Below are 22016 nucleotides of genomic sequence, written 5' to 3'. Positions count from 1 at the left end.
ATGTTTGTTTGGGGGTTTGAATCCTCCATCTGCCCCTTCACACACACACAAGCCCATAAGATTCTTGAGTTTGAGCTATTTGAAGGGAAAATTATTTAAAAATTTTCCATTTCTTTTTTATCTAAAGACCCTTAAGGGTGTGAGATATTGCTTTAGGTCTGCCCATACTCTATGTGCTCTGTCAGAAACTTTGTTTAAAGTAATTCACATTTAAAAACAGCTGTTATGTGGTTAGAAGTAGCTCTGTAGCAAAACAATGAGCAACAATGTTCATCAAGTTAAAAATTATAAATGAGAATTTTATCCATTAGGTGGTATCATAAAATAGTCACTTTGAAATCAGAAATATGTACATCTAACACCTCCTTATTTAGTGACCTTATAATATCTTGGTGCTTCATTTCCCCCTTAAGATTGTTTTGAGAAAAAGATATCATCTTTAAAGTATCCATCAAGAATTATGTTCTTAAAAAAACTAGTTCCCTTCTGATTTCCAGCCGAGCTCTTATAAGGACACTGGTTGCGAACTCTTTAATAGTTCCTCTCATCCTGAGAATATTTTTTTATAGAAGTTATTTCCAAATAATGGATTGTATTTATTGCAGAGTAACATCATTTGCTTTCTACTATTCATGAATAACCTAAATTAATTAGGTTGAAAATGAAATTTAAAAAATTAGATAATATAATTAAGGTGGCTACATAGCTATTTTGCAGGGTTTTTTTATATTCTCAAATGTCATGATTGCTTAGAATTAATCTACAGAAAAAAACCCACTAAAAACGTTACAAATATATTAGCCATTAGTTGGCTTCTTGAGATTATCTCAAGTAGCTTAAGTCAATAAAATCTTAAGAATTACAATTTCCTATCAAATGCACAACAAAATAACACCACCACCAACGGACATTTGTGTTTTCATTGTTTATCTCTTCTTAACATAGCCAAATTGTTGTCTTATTCTCAGATTTGCAGAGGAATTTTTGCTTTGTTTCTTCCCTCACTTCTTAAAGTTTCTCATTATATGGCAGCTCCTAACTGAATTCATTTTACTAGTAATAATCCTAAACCTGTCTTTCTAGTCACTTTCCTGTCCTTATCTCCTTGTCCACAAACTATCAGTATCAGTCTTCCTGAGTGCAGCTTTTAAAATGAGAACTATTTCAGTTTAGTCAGAATGGTTTTGAATTACACAAAGAACATTTTAAAAGACACCAGAAATTGAGTAAGAATAGATTCAATTTCATTTTTAATATCATCTAGTGGCTCCATAACATTCGTTTACGATAAACAATAATGTCATAAACAAATGAACACTAGATTGAGGCAATTCATGAGAAATTTGTACAACTGTCTTAAAATACAAAGTGAAAGAGATTCAAATTATTGTGTGACTCTAGTCCATTTCCCCTGTTATTATAATGTATTTTTATTGTTCCTTGAGGCAAATCTGTGATGATTTTCTTTTCAAAGATTCACTCCTACTGAACAGTGTTCTCTGTATCACCATTTAATGTTGCTATTCTATTAAGAATTAAGTCTCTTTATGTTTCAGTTCAAAGTAATCCCTGACTCTTCTGTGCACTTTAATTTGGTTGTTATCAACTGACTAGCTATCAAAGTGAAACTCCAATTTCAATACTACAATGGGGGGAGATTGGTTCAAGATAGCAGAGAAGGATGTGCTCTCACTCCCTCGTATAAGAACGCCAGAATCACAACTAACTGCTGAACAATAATCAACAGGAAGACACTGGAACTCACCAAAAAAGATACCCCACATCCAAACAGAGGAGAAGCCACAATGAGACAATAGGAGGGGCACAATCACAATAAAATCAAATCCCATAACTGCTGGGTGGGTGACTCACAAACTGGAGAACACTTATACCACAGAAGTCCATCCACTGGAGTGAAAGTTCTGAGCCCCACATCAGGCTTTTCAATCTAGGGATCCAGCAATGGGAGGAGGAATTCCTAGAGTATCAGACTTTGAAGCCTAGGAGGAATTGATTGCAGGACTTCAACAGGACTGGGGGAAACACAGACTCCATTCTTGGAGGGCACATACAAAGTAGTGTGCTCATCAGGACCCAGGGGAAGGAACAGTGACGCCATAGGAGACTGAACCAGACCTACTTGCTAGTGTTGGAGGGTCTCCTGCAGGCATGGGGGCTGGCTGTGTGTCACCATGAGGGCAAGGACACTGGCAGGAGAAGTTCTGGGAAGTACTCTTTGGCGTGAGCCCTCCCAGAGTCTGCCATTAGCCCCAACAAAGAGCCCGGTTAGGCTCCAGTATTGGTTCACCTCGGACCAAACAACCAACAGGGAGGGAACCCAGCCCCATCCATCAGCAGACAAGTAGATTAAAATTTTACTGAGCTCTGCCCACCAAAGAAACAGCCAGCTCTACCCACCAGCAGTCCCTCCCATCGGGAAACTTGCACAAGCCTCTTAGATAACCTCATCCACCAGAGGGCAGCCAGCAGAAGCAAGAAGATCTAGAATCCTGCAGCCTGTGGAACAAAACCTACATTCACAGAAAGACAGACAATATGAAAAGGCAGAGGGCTACATACCAGGTGAAGGAACAAGGTAAAACCCTAGAAAAACAACTAAATGCAGTGGAGATAGGCAACCTTCCAGAAAAAGAATTCAGAATAATGATACTGAAGATGATCCAGGAAAGAGAATGGAGGCAAATATCGAGAAGATGCAAGAAATGTTTAACAAAGATCTAGAAGAATTAAAGAACAAACAAACAGAGATGAACAACACAATAACTGAAATGAAAAATACATGAGAAGGAATCAATAGCAGAATAACTGAGGCAGAAGAACGGATAAGTGACCTGGAAGACAGAATGGTGGAATTCACTGCTGCGGAACACAATAAAGACAAAAGAATGAAAAGAAATGAAGACAGCCTCAGACACCTGTGGGACAACATTAAACACAACAGCATTCACATTAAAGGGGTCCCAGAAGGAGAAGAAAGGACCAGAGAAAATACTTGAAGAGATTATAGTCGAAAACTTCCCTAACATGGGAAAGGAAATAGCCACCCAAGTCCAGGAAGCAAAGAGAGTCCCATACAGGATAAACCCAAGGAGAAACATGCTGAGACACATAGTAATCAAATTGGCAGAAATTAAAGACAAAGAAAAATTATTGAAAACAGCAAGGGAAAAATGACAAATAACATACAAGGGAATTCCCATAAGGTTTACACCTGATTTCTCAGCAGAAACTCTACAACCAGATGGGAGTGGCATGATGTACTTAAAGTGATGAAAGGGAAGAACCTTCAACCAAGATTACTCTACCCAGCAAGGATCGCATTCAGATTCAACAGAGAAATCAAAAGCTTTGCAGACAAGCAAAAGCTAAGAGAATTCAGCACCACCAAATGAGCTCTACAACAAATGCTAAAGGAACTTCTCTAAGTGGGAAACACAAGAGAAGAAAAGGACCTAAAATAACAAACCCAAAACAATTAAGTAAATGGTAATAGGAACATACACATCAAGAATTACCTTAAACGTGAAGAGATTAAATGCTCCAACCAAAAGACACAGGCTTGCTGAATGGATACAAAAACAAGACCCATTAATATGCTGTCTACAATAGACCCACTTCAGACCTAGGGACACATTCAGACTGAAAGTGAGGGGATGGAAAAAGATATTCCATGCAAATGGAAATCCAAAGAAAGCTGGAGTAGCAAGACTCATATCAGTTAAAATAGACTTTAAAATAAAGAATGTTACAAGAGACAAGGAAGGACATTACATAATGATCAATGTGTCAATCCAAGAAGATATAAAAATTATAAATATATATGCACCGAACATAAGAGCACCTCAATACATAAGGCAACTGCTGACAGCTATAAAAGAGGAAATCGACAGTAACACAATAATAGTGGGGGATTTTAACACCTCACTTACACCAATGGAAAGGTCATCCAAGCAGAAAATTGAGAAGGAAACACAAGGGCTTCCCTGGTGGTGCAGTGGTTGAGAGTCCGCCTGCCGATGCAGGGGACACGGTTTCGTGCCCCGGTCCGGGAAGATCCCACATGCTGTGGAGAGGCTGGGCCCATGAGCCATGGCCGCTGAGCCTGGGCATCCAGAACCTGTGCTCCGCAATGGGAGAGGCCACAACAGTGAGAGGCCCGCGAACTGTGAAAAAAAAAAAAAAGGAAACACAGGCTTTAAATGACACAGTAGACCAGATAGATTTAATTGATATTTGTAGGAAATTCCATCCAAAAACAGCATATTACACTTTCTTCTCAAGTGTGCATGGAACATTCTCCAGCATAGATCACATCTTGTGTCACAAATAAACCCTCAGTAAATTTAAGAAAATTGAAATCATATCAAGCATCTTTTCTGACCACAACGCTATGAGATTAGAAATAAATTACAGGAAAAAATAAACGTTAAAAGCACAAACACATGGAGGCTAAACAATACGTTACTAAATAACCAAGAGATCACTGAAGAAATCAAAGAGGAAATCAAAAAATACCTAGAGACAAATGACAATGAAAACACATCAATACAAAACCTATGAGATGCAGCAAAAGCAGTTCTAAGAGGGAAGTTTATAGCCATACAAGCCTACCTCAAAAAATAAGAAAAATCGCAAATAAACAATAAACATTACACCTAAAGGAACCAGAGAAAGAAGAACAAAGAAAATCCAAAGTTAGCAGAAGGAAAGAAATCATCAGTTTCAGAGCAGAAATAAATGAAATAGAAGCAAAAATACAATAGCAAAGATCAATAAAACTAAAACCTGGTTCTTTGAGAAGATAAAACTGATAAACCCATAGCCAGACTCATCAAGAAAAAGAGGGAGAGGACTCAAATTAATAAAATTAGAAATGAAAAAGGAGAAATCACAACTGACACTGCAGAAATATAAAAGATTATAAGAGATTACTACAAGCAACTCTGTGCCAATAAAATGGACAACATGGAAGAAATGGACAAATTCTTAGAAATGTATAACCTTCCAAGACTGAACCAGGAAGGAACAGAAAATATGAACAGACCAATCAGAAGTAATGAAATTGAAACTGTTATTAAAAATGTTCCAACAAACAAAAGTCCAGGACCAGATGGCTTCACAGGTGAATTCTATCAATCATTTAGACAAGAGCTAACACCTAGCCTTCTCAAACTCTTCCAAAAAATTGCAGAGGAAGGAATACTCCCAAACTCATTCTGTGAGTCCACCATCACCCTGGTAACAAAACAAGACATAGATACTACAAAAAAAGAAAATTACAAACCAGTATGACTGATGAATATAGGTGCAATAATCCTCAACAAAATACTAGCAAACAGAATCCAACAAGACATTAAAAGGATCATACACCATGATCAATTGGGATTCATCACAGGGATGCAAGGATTCTTCAGTATACGCAAATCAATCAATGTGATACACCATATTAACAAATTGAAGAAGAAAAACCACATGATCATCTCAATAGATGCAGAAAAAGCTTTTGACAAAATTCAGCACCCATTGATGATAAAAAAACTCTCCAGAAAGTGGGCATATAGGGAACCTACCTCAACATAATAAAGGCGATATATGACAAACTCACAGCAAACATCATTCTAAATTGTGAAAAACTGAAAACATTTCCTCTAAGATCAGGAACAAGACAAGGATGTCCACTCTCACCACTATTATTCAACATTGTTTTGGAGGTCCAAGCCATGGCAATCAGAGAAGAAAAAGAAATAAAAGGAATCCAAATTGGAAAAGAAGAAGTAAAACTGTCACTGTTTGCAGATGACATGATGATACTATACATAGAGAATGCTAAAGATGCCACCAGAAAACTACTAGAGGTAATCAATGAATGTGGTAAAGTTACAGGATACAAAATTAATGCATAGAATTCTCTTGCATTCCTATACACTATGGATGAAAAACATGAAAGAGAAATTAAGGAATCACTCCCATTTACCATTGCAACAAAAAGAATAAAATACCTAGGAATCTACATAAGGAGACAAAAGACCTATATGCATAAAACTATAAGACACTGATGAAAGAAATTAAAGATTATACAAACAGATGTAGAGATATACCATGTTCTTGTATTGGAAGAATCAATTTTGTGAAAATGACTATACTACCCAAAGCAATCTACAGATTCAATGCAATCTCTATCAAATTACCAATGGCATTTTTCACAAAACTAGAACAAACAATCTTAAAATTTGTATGGAGACACAGAAGACCCTGAATAGCCAAAGCAGTCTTGAGGGGAAAAAATGGAGCTGGAACAATGAGACTCGCTGACTTCAGACTATACTACAAAGCTACAGTAATCAAGACAATATGTTACTGGCACAAAAACAGAAATATAAATCAATGGAACAGGATAGAAAGCCCAGAGATAAACCCACGCACCTATGGTAAACTAATCTATGACAAAGGAGGCAGGTATATACAATGGAGAAAAGACAGTCTCTTCAATAATTGGTGCTGGGAAAATTGGACAGCTACATGTAAAAGAATGAAATTAGAACACTCCTTTACACCATACACAAAGTAAACTCAAAATGGATTAGAGACCTAAATGTAAGACCAGACACTAAAACTCTTAGAGGAAAACGTAGGCAGAATACTCTTTGACATAAATCACAGCAAGATCTTTTTTGATCTACCTGGTAGAGTAATGGAAATAAAAACAAAAATAAACAAATGGGACCTAATGAAACTTAAAAGCTTTTGCAAAGCAAAGGAAACTGCAAACAAGACGAAAAGACAACCTTCAGAATAGGAGAAAATGTTTACAGACTAATCAGCGGACAAAGGATTAATCTCCAAAATATATAAGCAGCTCATGCAGCTCAACATTAAAAAAAAAAAAAAACCCAATCAGAAAATGGGCAGAAGACATAAATAGACATTTCTACAAAGGGGACATACAGATGGCCAAGAAACACATGAAAAGCTGCTCAACATCACTAGTTATTAGAGAAATGCAAATCAAAACTACAATGAGGTATCACCTCACACCAGTTAGAATGGGCATCATCAGAAAACCTACAAGCAAGAAATGCTGGAGAGGGTGTGAGAAAAGGGAACACTCTTGCACTGTTGGTGGGAATGTAAATTGTTACAGCCACTATGGAGAACAGTATGGACGTTCCTTAAAAAACTAAAAATAGAATTACCATATGACCCAACCATCCCACTCCTGGGCATATACCCAGAGAAAACCATAATTCAAAAAGACACATGCACCCCAATGTTCATTGCTTCGCTATTTACGATAGCCAGATCATGGAATCAACCTAAATGCCCATCGACAGATGAATGGATTAAAAAGTTGTGGTACATATATACAATGGAATATTACTCAGCCATAAAAAGGAACGAACTTGGGTCATTTGTAGAGACGTGTATGAATCTAGAGACTGTCATACAGAATGAAGTAAGTTGGAAAGAGTAAAACAAATACCGCATATTAGCACATACATGTGGAGTCTAGAAAAATGGTACAGATGAACCAGTTTGCAGGGCAGAAATAGAGACACAGATGTAGAGAACAAACGTGTGGACACCAAGGGGGGAAGTGGTGGGGGGTGGGGGTGGTGGTGTAATTAATTGGGCGATTGGGATTGACATGTATACACTATGTATAAAATGGATGACTAATAGGAACCTGCTGTATAAAAGTTAAAAAAAAACTCCTAGGGCTTCCCTGGTGGCTCAGTGGTTGAGAGTCTGCCTGCTGATGCAGGGGACAGGGCTTCGTGCCCCGGTCTGGGAGGATCCCACATACCGTGTAGCAGCTGGGCCCGTGAGCCATGGCCGCTGAGCCTGCGCGTCTGGAGCCTGTGCTCCGCCAACGGAGAGGCCACAACAGTGAGAGGCCTGCGGACAGCAAAAAAAAAAAAAAACTCCTAAAAAAAAAATATTTTGTATATATATTGTAGTGTGTGTGTGTATATATATATATATATATATATATATATATACACACTACAATAGATTGACTACCAAACAATCAAATAATGGATTCACAATGCGTAATTGCCTGATCATTTTTTTAAAGGAAATAGTGTATTCTTATACATTTACTACTCTAAATCATATTATTGGAAAAGTTATTTTTAGACAAATACAATATATTCCAGGTTGCAAAATAAAGAGTAAGATAAACTTATGAAATCCATTCATTTTACTAAGTCTTGCTTAATAGGATGTAACAGTGGTACAAATCTAAAAATATTTCATTTGTCTTTCTTAAATAGCATTAAATTATACATTTTGACTACTTTTGTGCCATGTTTATATTCATATTGGAGATTTTATAATGAAATAAAGTTTCTAATTTTTAAATGTTTCTTTCAATTTTTTTTTACCAGGTTTTGAGTTTTATTTGTTTTAGTTTTATTTTTCTGAGGAATAATGTAGTTTAATCTTGTAATACTGGAAAAGACTGGTAGGTATGATAAAGTTATTATCTGAAAATTGGTGGACATTTCAAGTTATAATTATTTTTAAAAGTGTACTGAATATAACTAGTTGCCAAAAAATGTGTTGGAAGATATATTCTAAAAGGGTGAAAATGCATGGTTAGTACTGAAGTATCCAAGCATACTGAGTGCTTTTTTGATAAAGTTGATAACAGCCCTAGAGAAAAGAAAGTATTGTTTTCTTTAAAATACATTCATTCTTTCATTTATCCAATAAGTACTTACTGAGTGTCTACTATATGCAAAACATCAACAAAAACAGAAACTGTCTGAACTCATGGAGCTTATAGACTCTTAATGGAGACAGCTGTCAAACAAGCAAACAACTGTGATTAGTGTCACAAAAGGCACAATAAATTGTGGCAATATAGTAAAACTAACCTACATTGTGAGGTCAGGGAAGGGCTTCCTGTGGACCAGTTTAAGCTGAAAGCTGAAATATGTATAGGAAAACCTTGGGGAAGGCAGGAATAGAATGTTCTGGGCTGCAGTTTCATTATGGGAAGTGAGTAAGATGCTCAACTATTCATGATTCCACATAGATGTTTTTCCCCCAACTAAGATTTCTGATCCAGATTCAGACTGTGGTATACTCTTGAAGTGCAAGGAAGGAATGCAAAATTTTATTTTATTATGAATATGTTATACATGTTAAAAGTAGCTCTGTGTTGAATACAATTTATAAAACAATTGTATCTTTTAAAAAATTGAAAACAATAACAGCAACAACAGCCAAAAATCTAAATAAAAATTGTATAAAAAATGTAATGGCCAAAAGAGATTTATCAAAAATAAAACAACTGTATGAAGCAGAGGTCAGATTTGAAGTATACTGTTAAGATGAAATTCTGATGATCTGATTGAAGATAAATAAGTATACTGTTAAGATGAAATTCTGATGATCTAATTGAAGATTGAAAATAAATACATAATTTTCCATAGAAATGAGGAAAGCAAAAGAAAGATGACTCCAAAAACATGCTTGGTTAATGAAAAGGCTATTTATTTACTGAAGATAATCTGTAACATTTGAAAGAAATCGTACTTGCGAACAACAAGTATGTATTCATACTTTTTAAATGAAAATTGTCCATAGGAATAAGAGCTTATAACTTTGGTATTCTTAAATGGTGGGGCCTTAAATGATATATAAGATATTAGAAAAGCTTAAGAAAACTGTATATAAAGCTGGTAAAAATTATAAATAATAAGTTAAATAGCAATCTAAAGTGTTATTTTCCTATACAGTGTTATTCTAATAAATATGTTTTCACATATGTCTCTTAACCGTAGATTTCAGACTGAACTGAATTATGATGTTCTGGAAGTTCATGATGGACCAAATCTTCTGTCACCCTTGCTTGGATCTTACAATGGCACACAGGTGCCCCAGTTTCTATTTAGTAGCAGTAATTTTATATACCTTCTATTTACAACAGACAATAGCCGTTCTAATAATGGTTTCAAGATTCATTATGAAAGTAAGTAATGCCAACATGTTTTTTGATCTCGTTACTCTGTTTTCCATACTTTTGGTATTACCATCGTATCATTAAGAGAACTAGGAGATTTATTAAAGAAAAGAAGATCAAAGCTTTCCTTGACCTATGAGAATGCTAATAGGTTACAAGGTGTGTGTTTTAGTAAATCCTGTATTAGATTTTTTCCAACAATATCTATGTAATATCATTATGAAGGGAAATACTAAGGAAACATCAGATATAGCAAATAAAAAAATCTTTAAAAATGAGTTCATGTAATCGTTATTTGTGCTGAAAAGCCAACAATAGGCAGTAAATGGCAGTCTAAGATGTATATGAACATTGACAAATTCTTTTAGCATTTACTTCATAAATTCAATCATACTTTTATATTTTATTCATACTCATTGCATACATTTCCATTAAAAATATTCAATTTTATTATTTTGTATGAAGTATTGAAAATTATATTAACAGTGAAAAGTAAAATACATACTCATATATATGCAGCTATGGCTAACATAACTAGCCAAAGGCTATATATTAAAAGAGGCTCTAATTCAGTGTTGGAATCAGTTTAGAATAATTTCACTTAAAATACTTTTTGTTTAAGAAGTCTAAAATATGTCTGATTTTTTTAAAAACTTGATGCTGGTATATGCATAGAAACGAGTCTCTGTTTTGTTTATAAACATCTGACATATTTAAATAAATGTGGTTGTATTGTATATGATGTATGGTTGCATACATATATATAAACTCACATATGCACACATTTTCATCTAAAAATACATTGCCATATATCTTTTCATGAAAAAGTTTTGGTGAATGTATCTGACAGTACATTTAAGATTACTGCAAGATATCTTTATATCAGTTTCAGATAGATATTATATCACTTCTTTTTATATTCAAGTCTCCTATGCCCCCTTCCCCCTCAGGAGAAAATTTCAGCATTTAAAATTTGTAATTTTATATCCCATGTAGGGTGTCTCTCTTCAGTAAATCTGGTTGGGCGCATGGGTTTTTAAAATCGTTAATATATATTTATAGCTATTTTCTTTTTAACCTTATCCACAATATTATTTAATTATATTAACTTCCCTTTATTTAGAGCTTTGTGGCATGGAAGTATATTTCCTAAACATTATTGTAAAATGCAATGAGAGGATTAACACATGCTTGGGAATTCAAATGAATTTAAAGGACTTTAATTGAGATCTTTAGCATTTATTAGTTAAAGCTGAGTCAGAGTAGTCATTTTTTTTAAAAAAATCTATTTCAAAATTAATTTTCACTAGCAATTAATTTGTATCAATATGCTAGAATGGGCAGACACCTTTTTCGTTTTGTCCATTGTTCTATCCTATGCCCGATATATCACATTCAGTCCCATTTCAACCAAGGTATGTGGTTGTAATCATGTTCTCAGACACAGGATTATTTTAAGGATTAAGTTAAACTATCATGCAAAGTGTTATTAAAAGTGTGGGGATTTTCAATAAACTGACCCAACAGATTTAGTTCAGATTCTTGCTAAAACTGAACTAAGTGAGCTAAGGACAGAGCCCAAGGGTCAGACCTAATCCTAAGAAGGACTTGGAGGAGCCTAACAAGTTTAGCTAAGGTAGAGTCTTTATTACAGACAGCAAGTTTGTCACTTATAGGCCCTGGTGAAATAGTCCAAGTTATTATTGAGGGCTAGTGCCTAAATAGTAGAGTGGAGGCTAAGAAATGCTGAGGTTGATGAGAGGTGCAACAGACATTGATTTTGGTCAAATCTGGCCAGGAGGCAGTGATTTTCAATTTAAATTTGTTTACAAAAGATCATTTTCTTTCATTTTTATTCTAATTAGTCTTCTGGTTTACTTAGTAACATCTCAAACCCTTTCCTACCAAGAAAACAAATAAAACACTTTTTCTGTTGACACTTTCTTAATAAGTTTCTCAAGCTGAAGGAAACCAAACTATCTTCTTTAAATGAATCATTCACATGCCTCAAAATCAGCAGAGTAAAACTTTAATTATTATACTACTTAAAACATTAAAAATGTATTTGGTGTTTGGTGAATTTGTATTTTAATAGAATCCATTAAAAGAGAAAACTCGATCTCTCCAGTTGAACCAAAATTTTATGGGGAGGATTTCTTGCAATGCTACCAGTGATTACACTCTAGAATTTTATTTTATTCCCTGTCTTGGGCACTTTTACCCCTTATGTCTTCCTCTCAAAACAGGAAGATTACAAAAACTGTACCAATAAGATAAGATTATTTATCATTTACAAAACACATTAAAATAATAAAAATAACTCAGAACAGACTTTCCTTTTTTTGTTTTAGTACAATCCCTCAACCCCAAGGGGGTTTATTATGTTGTATTTCTTGAAATACAGATGTAATAATGTTTCTTGGATATCTAAATATTACATAAAACAAGACAATGATAAGTGGATGCAGAACAAATCCATAGACACAGATACCAATCTCTGAAGACATATTTAGAGCCTCCTAAAGCAATCAAATGGAGTTTTAATGATAAAACTAATTTCATAGAATTATTTTAATGACCAAATTAGGCAAATTTTGCAAACATTTTAGAGTTGTACCTGGAATATAATAAGTTCAAACATTAATTATTGCTATGATTATTATTGTATATGTGTGTATATATATAATTTATAATACAAAGTTTGATAGATAATTGTACATTTTCAAGTTTTTATATAACTAATGGCCTGAGTTTTTGGTCCTTGTGGGTAGGAAATGTCAAAAAATTTGTTAAATAAACTGCTAGTTTTTAAAATAAAGCTATGGGCACATTAATTTATTTGTAAAAATTACCACTCACAATTGTTTGAAGGAATGAGAATCAATTTCAGCGATTTGACTCTCATCAAGCTTACTCTTTTTCATATTCCCTTTGTTTTCCAGGTGTTACAGTGAACACCTATTCTTGCTTGGACCCTGGCATACCTGTACATGGTCATCGCTATGGTCATGATTTCTCCATCGGATCTACTGTTTCATTTAGTTGTGACCCAGGATACAGGCTGAGCCATGAAGAGCCCCTTCTATGTGAGAAAAACCACTGGTGGAGTCATCCACTTCCAACATGTGATGGTAAGAATTCATTCAATATGCAAAATAAACTGATTTATAAACCAAAAAAAAAATCAACATAATCTTGTAAAATGTGAGGCTGAACATAAATATAAGTATTTCATATGTTTAAAAGAATATCTTGAAGTCTGCCAATTTTATGTTATCAAACCATTAATAAAGAAACAAAAGAATTAATATTGATAATCAGCCAAACTTACCCCATGCCTAAGGATGTTATATGTATTTTTAAAATGTGTTGAGGTAACCATTTTAGATGCCCATTGTGTGCTTCGGGTCCTTGAAAAAATAGCATTGAAGGTGTCATGTTGGTGTCAGATGAATGCAATGAAGAGATAGAGCATTTACCTCCTGCCTGAAAGGCAACATGTACTAATCCAAATTTTACCTAGCTACGCAGCACTGTGGCAATGTACCAGACTGCCCTGTGGTGGCAAGTTCCTGGCTATAGAAAATATTATACCAGTGTCCTTACCTCTTCTTTGTTTCTGTGGAGACTAAGTCAGCAATCCTTCATTTTTCAGAAAACGCATATGAAAATACAGTGAAAGAAGCTGCTTTCCTCTGATTGGGAAGTGCTTGCACACTTGCTTTATAAAAACACACACAATGTAAATCTATTCATTATTTAGTTCTGGGCTTTAATTTTTATTTATAACACTATTCCTAACTTTTATTATTTTGCCAAGTGGAAGATTAAGTTTTCATTTCATAATTAAATTTTCAAATACTGTCAGTGCCATCATTTTTCTGTAACAGCTTTAGGTCAGTTTGTTTTTTTGCTTCTTTGTTTATTTATTTATTTATTTATTTAATTCATTTATTTTTGGCTGTGTTGGGTCTTCGTTGCTGAATGCAGGCTTTCACTAGTTGCAGTGAGCAGCAGCTACTCTTCATTGAGGTGCACAGGCTTCTCACCATGGTGGCTTCTTTTGTTGCAGAGCATGGGCTCTAAGTGCAGGCACATAGGCTCAGTAGTTGTGGCTTGCGGGCTCTAAAGCACAGGCTCAGTAGTTGTGGCACACGGGCTTAGTTGCTCTGCGGCATGTGGGATCCTCCAGGACCCGTGTCACCTGCATTGGCAGGTGGATTCTTAACCACTGCACGACCAGGGAAGCCCGGTCAATTTGTTTTTATAACGAGGTTTAAAAGAATCATCAGCACTTCTTCCCTGTATTTGGTACAATACCATTTGTAATACCGTTCTCGTGGTTGTAAGTGACAGAACCCCATCTCTAACTGATTTTAAAAAATGAAAGCAGAATTTGTTGTTCAAAGTTTCAAACTTAGAAAAGGTATGGGTGACATACTTCTCATTGCTAATTATAATCATGAATTCAAACATTTTCAAGGATATCTCTATTTCCATCTTGGCTTTTCTCTCTCTATTGGCATCATTCTCTTTAACTGCAGCCAGGCTTTTTCCATACGGGAAGTGGAGAATACACTCTCATGAAGATGGAAACATGTAACCTCGTATTTCCAGGATCAGAGGAGAATGAGAGTTCTTCCTTGTTGTTCTAATTAGAAAAATCCCAGGAAAGGTCTCTAATCAGTCCATAATTATACTCGTAACTGTAGAAAAGGAGAAGCACACTTTACGATTGGCTTTCTCCAGGTCCTGTGTCCATCCGTCCTTGTGGTTGGAGACAAATGATTGTGGTGTAAAGGTACTATGTTTGTCAGGTCCTGGTGAAGCCACATGATTGGCATGAGTAAATTCACCAAAGTAAAAAGGTGTGGCGGCAATGTTATCAGAAGAAGCAGGAGAATAAAAATAATGTCCAAGTATACCAGCATGCTTAAATATTATTAATAATAAAAGTGAGTGTATCTAGTTTTCCTGGGAGCAACATAGGCCCTCATCATCTCTTGTCAACGCAACTTCAATCAACCTTAAATTCAATATCCAACTACTTCAATCTAACCTCCTTTCTTCACACTAAGGGTATTTCATGCTCTATCCCATGTCAAAAAATGCTTAATGGCTCTCTGTTTCCTAGGAATGAAAGTCCAAATTATTAGTCATGGAATTCATGATTCTTAACCATGTGTCCTCCTCTTTTGTATCCCCATTTCATTCTGAGCATAACTGGACAAGGGCTAAATTATATTCATTTTTTGAATGTCTGAACTTTGTATAAAGCCTCTAAAATTAACTGAACTCAAATACTTATAACTAGTAAACTGATTTGATTAGGGTTTTCCTTCAGTTTAAACATTTTCCCCGGAGGCAGCTAATCTAAACTTCCTGGGGTTAAAGGGAGGAGAAGTGAATAAACAGAATTGATTTTCCAGATCCAAGAGTATAACCTCCATTGGCCTAGATTGCCTGGATATTCAAGGTACAGCATGCCTCACTTTTATACACATCAGCTCTTATAGTTTCTTCATAGCCCATAGTTAATTGATTCACAAAGCACACTAGTCAGTGAGGGTTGGTGGTGATAATAATAATAATAGCTAACATTTAATGAGGGTTTACCATGTGCTGGTACTGCTGTAGGTGCTTTAGGTATATTAACTTGTTTTATCAAAATAACTCTATGAGGTAAGTGCCATTATGATCACCACTTAACAGATGAGAAAATTAAGGCAAACAGAGATTGAGTATGTTGCCCTGTGTCATCCCACTAGTTAATGGCAGAATCAGGATTGAAACTCAGGCAGCCTTGATCCAGATCCTGTGCACAAGTCTACTATTACACGGCCTCCTGCCCACATTCTCTGCAATAGTAAAGTACTAAGATTCTTTAAAATGAAGAGTACAATTGTAGATTTGTTATTCTTTCCTCAGTGATGCCACATGTTTAAGAATTTTGTATAAAAAATACATATAGCTGTTTAAATAGTTTATGGATATTCTGTACTCCTTGGAATATGTGACTGAAAAATAGGAAATTTTCACAAGGAAATTTTAAAAACTTAGAACCATCAAGATACAATGGAAATGGTATACCTAGCCCTTAACTTGATCACAAAAGCTCAATGAGGTTTTTTTTTTTAATTGAACGAAAATTGAAAGTTTCAGTAAGAATAATCACCAATAAAGGTCTGTGCAGGCTCCAAACAGGAGCCTAGGCTTCCAGACCATGAATATTATTGTAAATGTCTTAATAATAAATGAAATTGGAAGCATAGCCTTATCTTGGTCTCAAGAAGGTGGCCTATAAGACAACTTCAAGTGAGGTACTAGTCAACACCTTCTTTTATTCCTTAGTGAAGTAAAAGAAGTAGCAAAGGGAAGAGTGTTCTGTTTTTCTTTTTTTTTTTTTAATTAATTTATTTATTTTTGGCTGTGTTGGGTCTTTGTTGCTGTGCGTGGGCTTTCTCTAGTTGCAGTGAGTGGAGGCTACTCTTCGTTGTGGTGCACAGGCTTCTGATAGGGTGGCTTCTTTTGTTGCAGAGCACAGGCTCTAGGCGCAGGGGTTTCAGTAGTTGTGTCTCACGGGCTCTAGAGCACAGGCTCAGTAGTTGTGGTGCACGGGCTTAGTTGCTCCACAGCATGTGGGATCTTCCCGGACCAGGGCTCGAACCCGTGTCCCCTGCATTGGCAGGTGGATTCTTAACCACTGCACCACCAGGGAAGCCCCAAGAGTGATTTTTAATTGTGTGTATATTTATGTAAATCTAAGCCTGCTTAAATACTTCTAGGAACTGCAGACTTACTATTTCTAGTCAGGTCAGTGTAGAATAGCAGCCAGATTGCCTCAACTCTTCCTTCTCAGCATTGCCACTTGGAAGAAATCATGGAAGACAATAAAGCCAAAACTCACTTTTCTGGTATCCCAGAGAAGTTGAGCAAGGATCAGAGCAGATAAGGCTGTATGTTGCATTCACAGTTCTTACTGCCCTTACCCATGTTGCCCATGTCCAAGAGAGTAGACATCTCCAAGTGGAATAGAATAAGAAGTCAACTTTTCTCTGCTTCCACGAGAATGTACATTCTTACCTGACTATATCTTTGTTTCCTTTAATTTTTAATACTGGTAAAATTATCTGGCATATCATAACCACTGATGGTAGAAGGCATTGTAAACTGTCATTTATTCTAGAGTAAATGAACATTGAATTAAATTTCAATTTCTTTGACCTCAGTTCATAAACATTTATTTAGTTTTATTATCTTGGAGTATTTACTTAAAAATCAATATCCTCTCAGAAACCCCTTTTTGTTCATGATATTTCCCAGAGAAATGTACAAGTGCAGAAGCACCCTTCAAAATTTCGGTTTACTTCACTGTTTTAAAAAGAATTCTATGAAGAATGACATATATCCCTTTAGGAATCTAAAATAAATAATTTTGTATAATTAACAATTTGTTTTCTTAAAGCTTACTAAAAGGGGGACTGCTAAAGAATTAATTACTCATGTTTAATTTACAACCAATTTATGCAAATGTTGCTTATAATTAGATATGTGTAAGATAAGTATGTACTTCAAATGCAAATGTGGAAATTTGAGCTAAATTCTCCTGGGGCCAGTATTAATTCTCAGATACTATTACATATCTTTTTCTTCTCTTTGCTGCTGCAAAGGACGAAATGATTTCTTAGTATTGGAAGAGGTCTTTACACATTGCTGTTATTACCAGGAAGTAACTTAAGCAAAAATAATCAGACTCATTCTATTTTAAGAGAGATTTGTTCAGCCTCTGCCTCTCTAACTACACCTGATCAGTTGACTACATTTCTTTGTATTTTCAGCATTATGTGGAGGAGATGTTAGAGGGCCTAGTGGAACAATCTTATCACCTGGTTACCCGGAATTTTATCCAAATTCTCTGAATTGTACGTGGACTGTTGATGTAACCCATGGAAAAGGTAATTTGCCTCATACAATGATAATGGGCTATCTTCTGAATTTTCATTGCATCTATTTTTATTTCATTGTCCTTTACAATGTCATTTTGCATGAGCAAAACCAGATCAGTATTAAAATATGCTAACACAAAATTCAATTTGAGTAACTGCAGCAGAGGATTATATTTACTTTTCTATAGTATTATACTCATGTTTTTGTCAGAATGGTAATATGAGATATTTATTTTCTTTTGATATATTAAACTAAGGTTATTTGGAATTTTCATATCAACAGAATCTCAAACAGGATGGCTTTTGTCTCTGGCACAGTGGGTTGATTTCAAAAGTTCAAAGGGGAATAGGAAGATACTCTGAAGTGCTGAACCAATTGTAAAGCAAACAGTACATGTTTATATACACTCGTTTTTAAAATGTTTATGATTATTTATTATAGCTATATTTCCTGTGTAAATTTATAACCATTCTAGAAATATCTGTCTCAAATTTTCTGTCAGAACTGAAGTTATATCTCACATAATTGAATGAGAGTATAAAATTGCACTATGCATATGGTAGATGTTAATAAATGTCCTTTGAACAAATAAATGAAATTCCTTGTAGTACTAAGTATGGTTTATTCATGCAATACAACCAAAATAGTATATTAGCAATATAAGTGGTTAAGGCAAAAACTTGACACTGGGAAAATGGGCATTCTAATATATCAAAACGAAAATGGATGAAAATTATTTACCTGAAAAAATCTACATGCTAATCTTTTTAAAAAGAGTTAATTTATTCATGATAAAAACTGCTTTGGAGAAGTAGTTTTTGTTTTAGCTCTATTCTTATATTATTCTTATTGGTTTTTACTATTACATTGTACTTATTAACTTTACTATAGAAGATCTAAAATAACCCCACCCACAAAATCCTAGCAATGAGAAGATGATATTACAATTTTAAAAATTAAAGCTTTATTTAATAATTTGAATTCATTGTGTTTTTTACACAATGTGTTTTTACACTTCTGTTCAACTATGTGAGATATATCTGCAGTTCTGATAGAATATTTGAGATACAAATGAAGTTTGCCTTTATTAAAATTATACATCCTTTTATTGACAGTGAGGATTATATAAGGATTGTTATTTTAATGAAATTAAATATAATTGAGAAAAAAATGCTGTTAAAATGAGTATTGTGGTATTGTACAGCAGGAATGAGGTAGAAGACTTTGTAAACTGTCATTTTTGTTGCTCTCCATAATGGAAGACTCTTTACTGGACATTAACCAAAGCATCCAGTGTTATTATTATTTCAGTGTGTAGTGGATTAATGGAGTTCAAAATAAGCTTCCTTGTATTATACAAGAAAATGGAGGGCTACGTACTACTTGCTATGTAAATAGAGGTTTAATTAACACTTAAGGTTTTGCATCTTCACAGATTGCAAGTGTTAATTAAATCTGTATTTACATGGCAAGAAATGCAGATTATATGCTTTTCTTTTACGAGCCAACAAAATTGTTTGGAAGTACAACTATTCCAAAGTGTAGCCAAAGTTATGTGAAGGATAATCTCTTAAAGTTTGGAGAAATTGTCAAGGTAATATAATTTAACTTCTCATCCAGCACATGCAGATGCGCACATGCACACGCACACATGTGTCAATATGTCACCCCCTCAAGGTCATAGTTAGTGTCATAACTAACTAAAACCTAGATATTCATGATATTTTGACTTCAAGCCCAAGTTTTTTCTTATATTTCTGTAACAAAAATTGCCTTAATAAGGCTTCTTGAATTATCACTTTTATGAGAAGGTACTATGATGTTGAAACCACTGATTTTTTCTCACTATTCTGCAACACCCATTGCCCTATTAAGATTGTATGTCTTTGCCTGTCCACTTCTTCTTCCTGAAATGTCTATCCCAGGATTGTTATTCCACAAACATCTGTTCACTTTTGAAGGCCATTGCCTTCAGAAGCCTCTGCTGATACCTTTGACAAACTACCTCTATTTCTATGCTCCTATATTGACTCACATTAATCACTTTTATAGCACTTAGCATAATGTTTGAACTTTTATTTTATGTATCTTTTTCCCTCAGATAGACCATGAGTTATTTACAATCGTCTAATTTTTTTTATATTCCATAATGCCTATAATATAGTAGGTTCTTAGTATCATATTCTTATTTGGATTAATTGACCTTCAGCAGAAGGTCTTATATTGTTTTGCTGCAGTGAAAACAGATTTTATTGCTTAAACTGTAATCTGATAAACAGAGGCTTACTTTTATAAAGTCGCTGACTAGGACAGAGTGACATGAAACCAATTTACTTTCATGTTGAAGGATTAAACAATAACAATAGCTAACGATTGCTGAGTACTTCCTCTGTGAAAGCACTGTGCCAAGTCATCCCCTATATTGTCTCATTTAAACTTCAAGACAACCCTATTAGGACCTCATTTTTCAAATGGAGAAAGTGTGTCTCAGAAAGACTATGTATGTAATACTTGACAATGGGCTTATTAGCATCACTATCTAACAGAATTTTTAATTTTCCCAAGTATTAATTCAGTGCATATCAGAACAACCGCATTTTTCTAAGAAAAACATGCATAATGAATTTTTTCTTCTTTTTTTTCCATCTGTTCTTGTATTACCTGCCTAGTTTTTCTTAGTTTTAGTCTCTGATTGAAATCAAATTGACTTAATGTGAATTTCCATTCATTATTCTGTAAACTTAGATATCAGTTAATCTAGATGGCAGAGCATCTTCTCCTTGCCACATTGACACCTCATTCTCATTTACATCTGTCTAGTGTCAATTACCACATTTACACTGAAGAGCATTTGAAAGACTGACTTAATTTCTGGACCCCTCCTAAAAAAGGCTCATTGTGGAGAGAGAGAGAAAAAAAGAAGAGTTACATTTTTAAAATTTTTATTTATTTATTTTTTTGCGGTACGCGGGCCTCTCACTGTTGTGGCCTCTCCCGTTGCGGAGCACAGGCTCCGGACGCGCAGGCTCAGCGGCCATGGCTCACGGGCCCAGCCGCTTCGCGGCATGTGGGATCTTCCCGGACCGGGGCACAAACCCGCGTCCCCTGCATCGGCAGGCGGACTCTCAACCACTGCGCCACCAGGGAAGCCCCAGCTCTATGTGTTTTACTGATATAGTTTATAAGTCTAATTTTCATCTTTCCCTTAATAGGTGTGCAGTTCAATTTTCACACCTTTCATTTGGAAGACCATCATGACTACTTACTCATCACAGAGAATGGTAGTTTTACCCAACCACTGGCACGCCTGACTGGTTCAGAACTTCCTTCAACAATCAATGCTGGTCTCTATGGAAATTTCAGGGCTCAGTTGCGCTTCATTTCAGATTTTTCAATATCATATGAAGGATTCAATATTACATTCTCTGGTAAGAAAACAAGTTTAAAAATCAGATTTTTAAAAGTATGAGCATAACTTTTGTTATGTATGACAAAACAGAGAGAGAAAAAAAGAGAAAAGAAATAAAGAAGAAAACAAAGAAATTATCTGCCAACAAATTTTAATGAAACGTTGAAATGCCTTGAAGATTGTCTATAGTAATATATTAAAGGGAACCTTTAAACAATAGCAAAAAATAAATCAATTCATTAAAAAGTTTAATAGAAATACAATAAATACATTTCTTTAAGTTGCATCCTGCAGAATTCTAACAGAGAAGAACTTGCTAAAATGCCAGTTGAACTTAAAATGGAAATTCATACATATATTTAAAGTTTCAATTAGGCCATAAATGAAATGTTAGTTAAACCAGTGATATTCTAGTTTTGTGTTTCAGAAAAAGGCATAGTTTATAGGCCAAGATTAAGACAAACTTAATTTATTCATTTGCAACTAGATGATACAGAAACAAGTTAATATGGTTATTCTTTTATTCTAGAATAACCTCATCTGTAGGCAACATTATAACTTGAATTACAGGAAAAAAATTATAAGACCAAAGTGAATAAAAATGTATTCTTATTAGTTCTACTTTCTAGTTAAATGGTGAAAGAGAATACAGAAGCAAATTAATAA

At 34.8% G+C, this 22016-nt stretch overlaps 1 protein-coding gene across 3 annotated transcripts in view; it reads left to right on the top strand.

Moving 5' to 3' along the window:
* Positions 1-22016, top strand: part of CSMD3 (CUB and Sushi multiple domains 3) — a 1084122-nt gene that overhangs the window by 677496 nt on the left and 384610 nt on the right. For all 3 annotated transcript variants that reach the window (XM_027092553.1, XM_027092552.1, XM_027092550.1), the window contains 4 exons: positions 9816-10003; positions 12937-13125; positions 17833-17949; positions 21154-21369. In XM_027092553.1, the coding sequence (XP_026948354.1) occupies positions 9816-10003; positions 12937-13125; positions 17833-17949; positions 21154-21369 (710 nt within the window). The remainder of the gene's footprint in view (positions 1-9815; positions 10004-12936; positions 13126-17832; positions 17950-21153; positions 21370-22016) is intronic.

Source organism: Aethalodelphis obliquidens, unplaced genomic scaffold (genome assembly GCF_003676395.1).
Source record: "Aethalodelphis obliquidens isolate GAN/ISIS:26980383/991018 unplaced genomic scaffold, ASM367639v1 scaffold79, whole genome shotgun sequence".
Taxonomy (NCBI): Eukaryota; Metazoa; Chordata; class Mammalia; order Artiodactyla; family Delphinidae; genus Aethalodelphis; species Aethalodelphis obliquidens.
The sequence above is the reverse complement of the archived record's forward strand: the minus strand, read 5'-3'. Positions and strand labels throughout refer to the sequence as shown.